The following is an 11,701-nucleotide window of genomic DNA, read 5'->3' as shown; positions in this document are numbered from 1 at the left end:
TCCCTAATTGTTCAGCAACGTAAGGTTAACCAGGACACGGTTAAATGAGGAGTTTCTGTACTTAGTCCTTAATCATCTACTGCTGGGTTAGAGGTTGTAAGTTTCAGCCCTTAAATACATACCTGCTAAGGCCCCATTTCTGGTAGGGTACATCTGATTTCATCCCCTGGGTGGTCTGGCTGAGTCTCCCCGTCCCTCTGCTCTGCCGTGTTGGGAACAGGAGACAAGCAGAAGGACTGAGAAACCAGCACAGTTGGCTCACCCAACCAGCAGCTCCAGCTCGAGACGCCTTGCTCCAGGTGCAATCATCACAGCCCGTTCTCAGTTCCACGCAGCCCAACTTCCGCAGCGAATCAGCTGAAGAGCCAGAATTAGAGCCCAGGCCTCCTGCCTTGCCATCCCACGCTCTGACCCCAGGACAACTCAGCCTCCGAACTGAACGTAGCTGCTGCCACCCTGCAGCAGTTACACAAGCAGGACCACCCCATGAGGGATACAGGCATTAGTGGAGAGCTTTATTAATACCCACTCTTTCGGAGATCAGTGGTGTAACTGTATCGTATGTAAGGCCTTTTGTTTTAGACAGTTACAGGCTCAAGCAATATCTTTGCATGACGCAGAAAAGCATTCAGACAGACCCCGAGCCCTCATTTGAGAGAGAGGCCAGTTTTTGGCACAAATCAAGGCGTGCTTTAATAGAAGAACATCTGTTAATACGGCTGTGCAGCCCCAGCCTGCAGCCGCTGTGTTCAGTGGGGTTGGGAATCATGTGTTGCTTTCATCTGCTAACATCCAGCTCAGATTACACCATCCCTCCTCCTCTTTTGCAAGGGAGGGCTCGACCCTGCATTCGCTCGAGCAGGCATTCAAAGCACCAGGGGCCTGACGCCAACAGCCCTCTTTGTGGAGACGAATATAAAATATGGGCCTTGTTCTCACTTTAGGTGCAAAGAGGCTGCACATTCCGTTTGTTAAAGGAGACGAGGAATAAATAAAACAAGCACAGCCAACACAGACCCATGCAGAGAAAGATCCTTACTAATGAACCATGGCCATGTACAGATAGAGGCGCCAGGGGCTACCATTGTGCATCAGATCTGGATGCACCAGCAGCAACCACGCACCCTGGCCTCATCAGCAGAGAGGATTTAACGCCTTGTGACTCTAGGTGAATAGCTGTGATAGTTGCTGGGACCAACCACTGGAGGGAGACATGGTTACATCCTCTCAGCCAGTGGATGGACAGTCAGCAGTTTGAGTTTCTAAAATTAAAGCTCCATTCAATGTATACAAATAGGTTTTGCGTGCTGCTACCCAGCACAGGAACAGCTGAGGCTGGGAGCAGGGCCATGGCTCTGGGTGGGGGGACATGGACGGGGTAAGGAGGCTGAACCACAGCTGGGGGTGAAGCCCCAGGCTCGGGGCCCGGAGAGGACCCCGAATGTGGGGCTGGAAGCAGAGCCCCGAGGCACGGGGCTGGCAGCCAGGACGCCGGGCGCAGGGCCAGAAGTGGAGCTCCATGTAAAACTTGGGGGTGCTACAGCACCCCCTAGTTCCTGCACCTATGAATTGATGTGATTCTAACCAGCTGGGGGCAGTGGTGGCCATTAAGCATTTCCATTGGAAGGGCATAAGAATTTTAGCACAGGCCCATGGCGCACCCACCCTGACAAAACAGTTGTCACAACGCCGCGGAAATTATTACACTCGGTCGTTGAGCCAGCATCTGCTCATTACTGACTTAACCAGTGTTATGAATTACACCTGGTAGGACACGCACACAAGTGCTATGAATTACACCTGGTAGGACACGCACACAAGTGCTGCGAATTACACCTGGTAGGTCACGCACAGTCCGAATCTAGGCTGAGGCACAGAAATAAAGTCCACAACTGCAGAGTTCCCAAAAAACACTAAACTTATTACGCTCGAGCGTGGTGCCCCCCTGCTAGCCAGGAGGGGACCCTGAATGCAGATTATACAAAGGTTATATACCTTTTAGCAAAGCATGTTGCCCTCATGCATCCGGAACCTTAGCCAATAAACAAACCCTTGTCTTATCTACCACCTATCCCTGCTTGGTGCATTCCTCGTGCTATACCAGTTATGTTAATTACACAGCATGGTCCTAAAGCCATGCATCAGTAACTTTTATTATCAGGATGGGAGGCCTCACATCAAGGCCAAGAGACAGGGAGTTAGAGACTGACAAAAACCAGATACTGGGAGTCAAGGCAGGCTGGAGACAAGGAGGAGGATTTTCACAGGGATTCAGTATTTAAGGATTACTCCTCCTGGTGTATGATGTGCTGGCATTTAAACAATGGTGGGCCCCAAACCAAAATGGAGTCACATGTGCTAACTTTTCCTTAACACCAGACATCACTGGGTCAAGCAGACTCGGGGGCCAGATTCACCGACACTCTCCAGCTGTCCTGGGCTGCCGGAGACATGCAAATTGGCCAGTGGGGAATGAGTGAATCTAGCCCTTTACATTCCGTAGTCACTCTCTTGCTGAAGGTGTTTCATGGCAAGGGACCCAGACAATGCAGTGAGTGATCAGTGCCATTACAGAACTGGTGGCAGTTGCTACAAACAGAGAACCGATAAAAAAAAATAAGAAACAAAAGCCAATTCATCATCAGGTGATTAAAGGGATTTTCACAGGGCAGCAAAGATCCTGCAGGGACGGATTTCAAAATAATTGGCCTGATTTTCATCTCGCTTATGCCTGGGATTTCCATCAGCTTCTATGAAACTGTCATTTACACCAGAGCAAGTGAGATCAGAATCAGGCCTGCTAGCTCACCAAGAAAGATTTGGGGCTAGATCCTAGAAATACAGGTAGCTTTACTTGTGTGAGGAGTCCCATTGAAGTCAATGGCACTTACTCATGTGAGTAGAGTTAAGCAGGTGGATGAGTGTTTGCAGGTTCTGCCTCTGTAAAGGCTAGATATGTACTGCTTGGCTAAGTGCTGACTAAGGGTGGGGGGGGGGAGAAGAAATAAGGTAGCTGCTTATAAATATGTAATACTATTACTTACTGATTTTCCAGTAGCATCAAGAGGCCCTAACTAAGATCAGGGCCCCATTTGTTATACAGACACATGGTAAGAGACAGGCTGTGCTCCAAAGAGCTGACAGTTTAAACAGACATGACAAAGGGTGGGAGGGAAACTGAGTCAAAGAGAAGCAAAGTGACCTGACCAAGGTCACCCAGGAGTTCAGCAGCAGAGCCAGGAACAGACTTCAGGTCCCCCAAGTCTCAGTCCAGCACCATAGATGCTACACCACAGGGCTTTCTATAACTATTTTCAGGAGGGAGAGCCACAGGCTAACCTGGGGTCTCTGGCACACCAGTAACACAGCAGAGATGCTGCACAGCTTGGGGCTGACGTGCACAGACATGATGGGGAGTAGCGTTGGCGTCTGCCTCCAAGCTGGTGCCTGCTTGCTCCCCAGGGCAGAAGCGACACTGTGGTGTTGATTTATGAAGGGAGGGATGTGCATGCTCCTGGAGCAGTTTACAGAGCAAATGAACAAACAGCTCACTCGCCCACACACCAGGTACATCGGGACTCGCCCAAGGAGAGGAAATACTTGAACAACTTCTCCAGCTGACACTGCAAAGCATGCTTTAAGGAAGCTGCTTGGATTGTTCCCTGAACTGAGAAATGGCCAAGATGCTAAACTACTACTCCTGCAAACATGGGATCTTCAGTGACCATGTGTGGTCACGTTCTTAGTATCTCCTTTAATAAGACAGCACCGGTGTTCTCTCTAACTTTTCCCACCCATGTGTGGAATGAATTTTGTCATGTGTCACACATCACCTCCATATTGGTGCACATAACAAAATTCATGTGGTGGAGGTGGGCCGAGGGGTTCAGAGTGTAGAACGGGGCTCAGGGCTGGGGCAGAGGGTCGGGGTGCAGGGACGCCAGATGGGGGTGCGGCTTCTGGGATGGGGCCAGGGGTGAGGGGTTTGGGGTACAGGCTGCCCCGGGGCTACAGTGGGGAGAGAGGACTCCCCCTAGCTCTCTCTCCTCACAGCAGCACCTGGGCTGGGGAGAGAGGTGCCTCTCCCCACTGCAGCAGGTCTGGGGCTGGGTTGGGTCTGGGAGAAGGGCATCCCTCCCACCAGCCACGGCAAGTCCGGGCTGAGTTGGGGCCAGAGGAGGGGTGGCCCGGCCACGGCAGGTCCCAGCCGGGCGAGATCCACGAGTGCCTGTGGGACACTCAACAGGCTGCTGCACGGCTGCGCAGCTTACGGGGAACTTAGGACAGCACCCCCAGCAGCAAAGCACATTTCTCCCTCCCCTTCCCTGCACCCAGAGTGAGTTCTCTTTTGTTGTAGTACAATTCTTAATGGACGGGCAGTCTCAGCAGAGGGACCAAGGATCGACAGGTCTGTGGAGTACGGACTGAGCAGTCCTCTCTCTGGGCCAGACCCTCAGTTGGTGTAACCTGTGGAGCTGATTTACACCAGCAGGCGTTCTGGCCCCTGGCGGTGGTGCATCTGGCTCAGGGTGCTGGTACATCAGTAGGACGGCACCGGAGAGGCTGGCAGGGCTGCCCGGGCTGTGGCCAAGTTCTCAATCTCAGATGGAGCGACGGATGCTTTGCTCCTCTACAAACCAGGCCCCGGACCTTGAAGTCCTGGACCTTGAACCAGAGACACCCGAAAGAAGAGGCTGCTTTCGGAAGCCCACGCCTCATGGGGTGGGGATCTTCCGGGGGGAGTGAGCATGTGTCTCTCTCGCTTACTCCCCCGGAGGACACCGCTAGCTGGATTTTTGCTTTGTGTTAGGCTGCTGCTCTAGGGAGCGGGGGGAGCCTCTGCCCTTCTGGAGATCCTCAAAGCAGAAGAGCTGGAAGGCGATCTCCTCACATGCGTAATTCAACCCGCACTCAAACAAGCAGCCAAACAAGAGCACTGCTGGGACCTCCTGGCACACGGCCAGGTCCGAGTAACCACACGGCCCTTGGTACAGGAGCCAGGGGTGTCCCCACTTGGCCTCATTCAATGGGGAGCGGTTGAGGTAGATGCCCAGGTCAACCCGCTTGCATTTACCCGTCGGGTGGGAGTAAAGCAGCCATGACATGGTCCGTCTGCAGATATCGGAGGCGGCATTCCCGCTGTTCAACGGGCAGGTCATCTCGTGGGCTGGGGCGTCTAGCCCTTCTGCGCCATCCGCCTCCAGAAGCCCCGGTGTCGGTGTGAAGCTCACTACGCTGCCCTGGCAGCCGTCAGGCGGCTCACACAGCTTCTTGCATGAGGAGGGGCTCTCGAATGTCAGCCCCTGGTCTGTGCTGAGCGCAGCCACCCGGCATCGGCACGGGGTGCGGGCGTTGCAGTACAGGACGGGGTCACAGGCCTGGCCTGCCACCTCGGCCACCTGGCACTCCAACGTCTTCATGCCCTTAATCAGCTCGCCCTTGTGCCACAACTGCCCGCCGTCATCACTATAAAAGACCAAGGACCGGGGCTGGGTCCAGCAGGGCAGCGGCAGGCGGCAGCAGCGAGCGGTAATGTGGTAGACGTAAGCCGGGATCACCAGCCGCCCAGAGCGGAGCTGCACCCCGTGCCCCGGCCCCACCGCAAACGTGGCCCAGTCCTTCAAGTCTTCCCCAATCACCTGCTCCGTCAGGTCCGTTACCGAGCTCCAGGTCCGGCCGGCGTCTCCGCTGCAGACGTAGCACAGCCGGGCGGCGTTCTGCCCAGTGCGGATCTGCCGTTGCTCTGAGATGCGCTGCCTCACGCAGATGAAGAACAGGAAGACGGTCTGACTCTTCTGCTCATACACCGGGCAGGGGTTCATCGGGCGGTGAGCCGGTAACGCTGCGCTCTTCAAGGGCTCCGTGGGCCCCCACTGCAGCGGGAGAGAGGGGGCAAGAACAGGTAGGTCAGAGGGGTAAGTGAGCAGGGTCCACTCCTCAGTACATCAGGATGACCATTCTGTACTGCCGCCTCAGGACTGGATGGGCCATGGAGCTCACACTTCGCCCCACCGCCACGGGGAGCTGATGAGTCCTCAGCACTTCTGAAAACCAAGCAGGTGCCAAAAAGGGGCTCTCAGAGCCTCATTTTAGGCTGTTGGTTCTGCCTTCCCCTAAGGGAGCAGGGGCTGGGCTGCAGCAGCTCCCCTGAGGGCTGCACTGGCTTCTGCTTTAGTGGCTTGGCTCTGCTTTTCCTCCCTGTGTGGATCCAGCCAGACACAAGCTGGCTGCAATTAGAGACAAGACACATGCCAAACACACAGTTGCTAGCTCCGTGGGACAGGGACTGTCACAATCCCAGCCAGTTCCCCGGGCTGGCCCGGCCCACCCTCCCTCTCCTGAGCTGCTCTCTTGGACGTTTACACTCCATTTGGAGCAAGCCTCCCAGCCCAGGTCAGCAGTAGGGTTGCCAGGCATCTTCCCCAATCATATTCCTTAGGGGTGCGATCCTGCAAGGTGGTGAGCAGCCTCAACTCCCTCCTCACTTCAAAATGCAGGTAAAGGCCCCCGGTACCTCATCGGAGCGCTCTGCCCCTCACAGGACCTAGCCCTGCCCGGTATCATTAGATACTGGTGGGTGAATAGCCTGGAGTGCAGATATCCAGGGAGAGGCAGCACCCCGGGAAGCGCTAATGCTGAGACACCTCGGGCTGAGAGCGGCAGCAAGCAAGGGGGGTCTCCAGGGAAACAACGCACAAGGAATTACCTCGACCGAAGTCCCTGTCTTCCGACCTCGTCTCAGCACCAGGTACTCAGTGTCCTCATCCTTGGCAGAGGAGCGCTTCTCCGTGAACGCCAGGAGCGTGTCTGTGGGGATATACAGCAGTGCGGGGATCCGATAGGTGACCCCACTCTGCGGATCCCGCTGGAAGAGAGTCACCTTCCCAGAGCTCATCGAAGCCTTGATCATGATGTCTCGACGTACCAGACACCTCAGCTGGGAGAGAAAAGGCATCAAGGGGGTTAAACCAATGCTAGCTCCAGAGTGTCTCTCGGCCGCAGAGCTACACCCACCTGCTCAGATAGGAAACATTACTGGGCTCCTTCTTTCCCCATCCCTGCCATAGACTCACTGCATCAGGCAACCAGCTCAGGGATCAATGCTGCAAGGGGCTCAGTGCAGACTTAGCTCCTAATGATTTCAATGAGAACCAGATCCGGTCCTGATCCGCGAGGGGGGGCTAGGACACTGAGTTAGGGCCAAATTCTGCTCATTTATGCCAGAGAAATTTCTGGCTCTGGGTTTACATGAGCGTGACAGAGATCAGAACTCGGCCCCCATTGCCTCCAAGTGACAAACAGGGGCCTTCCTCCAAGCCCAGATTTTCCCAGCACCAGCCCAGCAGTAATGCAGTGCAGTAATTTACCGTCAGCAGGTGCCTGCCCCGCTGGAGGGGATCCCCGCAGCGCTGTCTCCAATGCAGACCGGCTCTGGAGTCTCCCTCCTGGCCTGGCTTTCTGCTCTTTCCAACGGCGAAGGGGGCAAACTAGACCAAGGAACTAGAAACAGCAAGAGAAGTGAAAGTAGAAGCTCTAACCCTGACAGGGATTCAAGCCCTACTGAGCCGAGCCCAGCCCAGCCCCACCCCTGCAGACACTGCTTGGCCCAGGATTACTGCTAAAGAGACGTGCTACAGTGCCCCAACCCCCAAAAGGCCTCCACACTGTCCCCAGTCATGGCGAGTCCCCCCAACAGACCTGGCCCCCCGCCAGTCCCCATTGCGCGGAGTCCCGCCCCGCCCCATCAGACCTGCCCCCCCACTCCTCCATTGCGCCGCGTCCCCCCCGCCCCATCAGACCTGCCCCCCCACTCCTCCATTGCGCCGCCTCCCCCCCCGCCCCATCAGACCTGCCCCCCACTCCTCTATTGCGCGGAGTCCCGCCCCGCCCCATCAGACCTGCCCCCCCACTCCTCCACTGCGCCGCGTCCCCCCCGCCCCATCAGACCTGCCCCCCATTCCTCCATTGCGCCGAGTCCCCTCCCGCCCCATCAGACCTGCCCCCCACTCCTCCATTGCGCCGAGTCCCCCCCCGCCCCATCAGACCTGCCCCCCACTCCTCCATTGCGCCGAGTCCCCCCCGCCCCATCAGACCTGCCCCCCATTCCTCCATTGCGCCGAGTCCCCCCCGCCCCATCAGACCTGCCCCCCATTCCTCCACTGCGCCGAGTCCCCCCCCGCCCCATCAGACCTGCCCCCCCACTCCTCCATTGCGCCGCGTCCCCCCCGCCCCATCAGACCTGCCCCCCATTCCTCCATTGCGCCGAGTCCCCTCCCGCCCCATCAGACCTGCCCTCCACTCCTCCATTGCGCCGAGTCCCCCCCCGCCCCATCAGACCTGCCCCCCACTCCTCCATTGCGCCGTGTCCCCCCCGCCCCATCAGACCTGCCCCCCATTCCTCCATTGCGCCGAGTCCCCCCCGCCCCATCAGACCTGCCTCCCATTCCTCCATTGCGCCGAGTCCCCTCCCGCCCCATCAGACCTGCCCCCCACTCCTCCATTGCGCCGAGTCCCCCCCCGCCCCATCAGATCTGCCCCCCACTCCTCCATTGCGCCGAGTCCCCCCCCGCCCCATCAGACCTGCCCCCCCACTCCTCCATTGCGCCGCCTCCCCCCCCGCCCCATCAGACCTGCCCCCCACTCCTCCATTGCGCGGAGTCCCGCCCCGCCCCATCAGACCTGCCCCCCCACTCCTCCACTGCGCCGCGTCCCCCCCGCCCCATCAGACCTGCCCCCCACTCCTCCATTGCGCCGAGTCCCCTCCCGCCCCATCAGACCTGCCCCCCACTCCTCCATTGCGCCGAGTCCCCCCCCGCCCCATCAGACCTGCCCCCCACTCCTCCATTGCGCCGAGTCCCCCCCCGCCCCATCAGACCTGCCCCCCATTCCTCCATTGCGCCGAGTCCCCCCCGCCCCATCAGACCTGCCCCCCATTCCTCCACTGCGCCGAGTCCCCCCCGCCCCATCAGACCTGCCCCCCCACTCCTCCATTGCGCCGAGTCCCCCCGCCCCATCAGACCTGCCCCCCATTCCTCCATTGCGCCGAGTCCCCCCCCGCCCCATCAGACCTGCCCCCCCACTCCTCCATTGCGCCGCGTCCCCCCCGCCCCATCAGACCTGCCCCCCACTCCTCCATTGCGCCGCGTCCCCCCCGCCCCATCAGACCTGCCCCCCATTCCTCCATTGCGCCGAGTCCCCTCCCGCCCCATCAGACCTGCCCCCCACTCCTCCATTGCGCCGAGTCCCCTCCCGCCCCATCAGACCTGCCCCCCACTCCTCCATTGCGCCGAGTCCCCCCCCGCCCCATCAGACCTGCCCCCCACTCCTCCACTGCGCCGCGTCCCCCCCGCCCCATCAGACCTGCCTCCCATTCCTCCATTGCGCCGAGTCCCCTCCCGCCCCATCAGACCTGCCCCCCACTCCTCCATTGCGCCGAGTCCCCCCCCGCCCCATCAGATCTGCCCCCCACTCCTCCATTGCGCCGAGTCCCCCCCCGCCCCATCAGACCTGCCCCCCCACTCCTCCATTGCGCCGCCTCCCCCCCCGCCCCATCAGACCTGCCCCCCACTCCTCCATTGCGCGGAGTCCCGCCCCGCCCCATCAGACCTGCCCCCCCACTCCTCCACTGCGCCGCGTCCCCCCCGCCCCATCAGACCTGCCCCCCATTCCTCCATTGCGCCGAGTCCCCTCCCGCCCCATCAGACCTGCCCCCCACTCCTCCATTGCGCCGAGTCCCCCCCCGCCCCATCAGACCTGCCCCCCACTCCTCCATTGCGCCGAGTCCCCCCCCGCCCCATCAGACCTGCCCCCCATTCCTCCATTGCGCCGAGTCCCCCCCGCCCCATCAGACCTGCCCCCCATTCCTCCACTGCGCCGAGTCCCCCCCGCCCCATCAGACCTGCCCCCCCACTCCTCCATTGCGCCGAGTCCCCCCGCCCCATCAGACCTGCCCCCCATTCCTCCATTGCGCCGAGTCCCCCCCCGCCCCATCAGACCTGCCCCCCCACTCCTCCATTGCGCCGCGTCCCCCCCGCCCCATCAGACCTGCCCCCCATTCCTCCACTGCGCCGAGTCCCCCCCGCCCCATCAGACCTGCCCCCCCACTCCTCCATTGCGCCGAGTCCCCCCGCCCCATCAGACCTGCCCCCCATTCCTCCATTGCGCCGAGTCCCCCCCCGCCCCATCAGACCTGCCCCCCCACTCCTCCATTGCGCCGCGTCCCCCCCCGCCCCATCAGACCTGCCCCCCACTCCTCCATTGCGCCGCGTCCCCCCCCGCCCCATCAGACCTGCCCCCCATTCCTCCATTGCGCCGAGTCCCCCCCCGCCCCATCAGACCTGCCCCCGCCGCCCCTCACCGCAGACTCTGCTCCGCACTCACGGCTCCGCGGGGCTCGGGCACCGCAGGGCGCGGGGAGCAGCAGGGCTCGGTCCCTGCCTGTCCCCGGCTCCCTCCGGCTCCCTCCTCCCACGGCCGGTGTGCAGCTGAATCGCTTCCCTCGGCACCGGAGGTAAAACCTAAGGTGCTCCCGCTAACTGCCCAGATCCTGGCTGGTGTAAAGCCCCGTGAACCGCGCGGTCCCAGGGGTGACCCCGGGCCAGTGCTCGGGCTCAGCCCTTCTCACCCAGCGAGCCCCAGCCCGGTCCCAGGCCAGCAAGGACCGCTGTGATCATGGAGCATGGCCTCCGCCGTCGGCCCGTTACCCTCCCTATTCGATATTTCCAGCTCTCACGGGGCTTCACAGCAGGGGTCAATCTCCTGGCCCTTCCCTGGGAGATCGATAGGAAAACGGAAGCAGGGAGCGGAACCGTGACCTGCCCCAGGTCTGGCAGTGAGTCAGGGGCAGAGCCCGGAATAGAACTCAGTCCTGGGGCTTGTGCTCTAACCATTAGCCCATACTGTTTCCAATCCCGTGTGCTGGATTTTCACCGCATGCACTTGGCCTCTCAGCTGCACAGAGAAAGCCCCAGCGCTGCTCTCCCCAGACAGGCAGGCTCCCACCGGCAGGCCACCACTTCTCTTCCCCCCATTATCCTGTAGCACCTCTCATTTCCACCCCTCAGTCTGTCCCTCCCTGATTCCCCGGCATCTGGCAGTCTTGCTCCGCCACCTAGTGGACCTTCTTCATGTTGAAGCACTTGGAGGAGAGGAAGGTGATCAGGAACAGTCAACATGGATTCACCAAGGGCAAGTCATGCCTGACCATCCTGATTGCCTTCTGTCACGGAGTCACCGGGCAATGCTCTGGAACTGCTCCATACGAAGCCAGTAAGGACTCTGGGGGAACGTGTTTCCTCTGGGAGCAGACTGTCTCCAGGGCAAGAAGCTTACACAGCTTTGACCTTCCTGAGTCTGACCTCGGAGCATTCAGCATCCCCTTCCACACTGTACACTTCCCACAGCGAGTCCGCACAGGCGGGGCTCCCGGGGAAGCCCGTGTGGGCCCTGCACCTCAACTCTGCAGTCAGATGTGACTCTCAGCCAACCAGTAAAACAGAAGGTTTATTAGACAACCGGAACACAGTCCAAAACACAGACCCAGGTCTGGTCCACACTCCCAAAGCTGCAGGCTTTAACCAAAAGCGACGGGGAACCAGCTGAGCAGTGGGGGACAGCAGAGCAGCAAACAGCAGGAGTTTGCCTGGGATCTGTGCTGGTGAGTATCTGGGTATCTGAGTGTGTGTTTGGTGAGAGGATCGGA

The 11,701-nt window shown here is 59.7% G+C and overlaps 1 protein-coding gene and 1 long non-coding RNA gene across 4 annotated transcripts in view; one reads left to right on the top strand and one right to left on the bottom strand.

Annotated features, from left to right (window-relative positions):
- Window positions 1-379: 379 nt before the first annotated feature.
- On the bottom strand, window positions 380-11,038 carry LOC140907693 (sialidase-3-like). 3 transcript variants are annotated; one of them, XM_073334227.1, is made up of 4 exons: window positions 10,358-11,038; window positions 7,368-7,500; window positions 6,707-6,937; window positions 380-5,873 (listed from the first exon to the last, which is right to left on the bottom strand). In XM_073334227.1, exons 3-4 carry the CDS (start codon window positions 6,908-6,910, stop codon window positions 4,785-4,787), a joined length of 1,293 nt encoding a protein of 430 aa, XP_073190328.1. In that variant the 5' UTR covers window positions 6,911-6,937; window positions 7,368-7,500; window positions 10,358-11,038; the 3' UTR covers window positions 380-4,784. The 3 variants fall into 3 exon arrangements, with proteins under 3 accessions (XP_073190328.1, XP_073190337.1, XP_073190345.1); XM_073334236.1 differs by having other exon boundaries at window positions 10,381-11,038; XM_073334244.1 differs by having other exon boundaries at window positions 10,625-11,038.
- Window positions 10,565-11,701, top strand: part of LOC140907713 (uncharacterized) — a 23,789-nt gene continuing 22,652 nt past the window's right edge. The window contains exon 1 of the long non-coding RNA XR_012157589.1: window positions 10,565-11,656. This is a non-coding gene — a long non-coding RNA (uncharacterized lncRNA). The remainder of the gene's footprint in view (window positions 11,657-11,701) is intronic.

This window comes from Lepidochelys kempii, chromosome 1, assembly GCF_965140265.1.
Source record: "Lepidochelys kempii isolate rLepKem1 chromosome 1, rLepKem1.hap2, whole genome shotgun sequence".
Taxonomy (NCBI): Eukaryota; Metazoa; Chordata; order Testudines; family Cheloniidae; genus Lepidochelys; species Lepidochelys kempii.
Note: the sequence above shows the minus strand (reverse complement) of the source record. Positions and strands in the feature narration are given on the sequence as shown.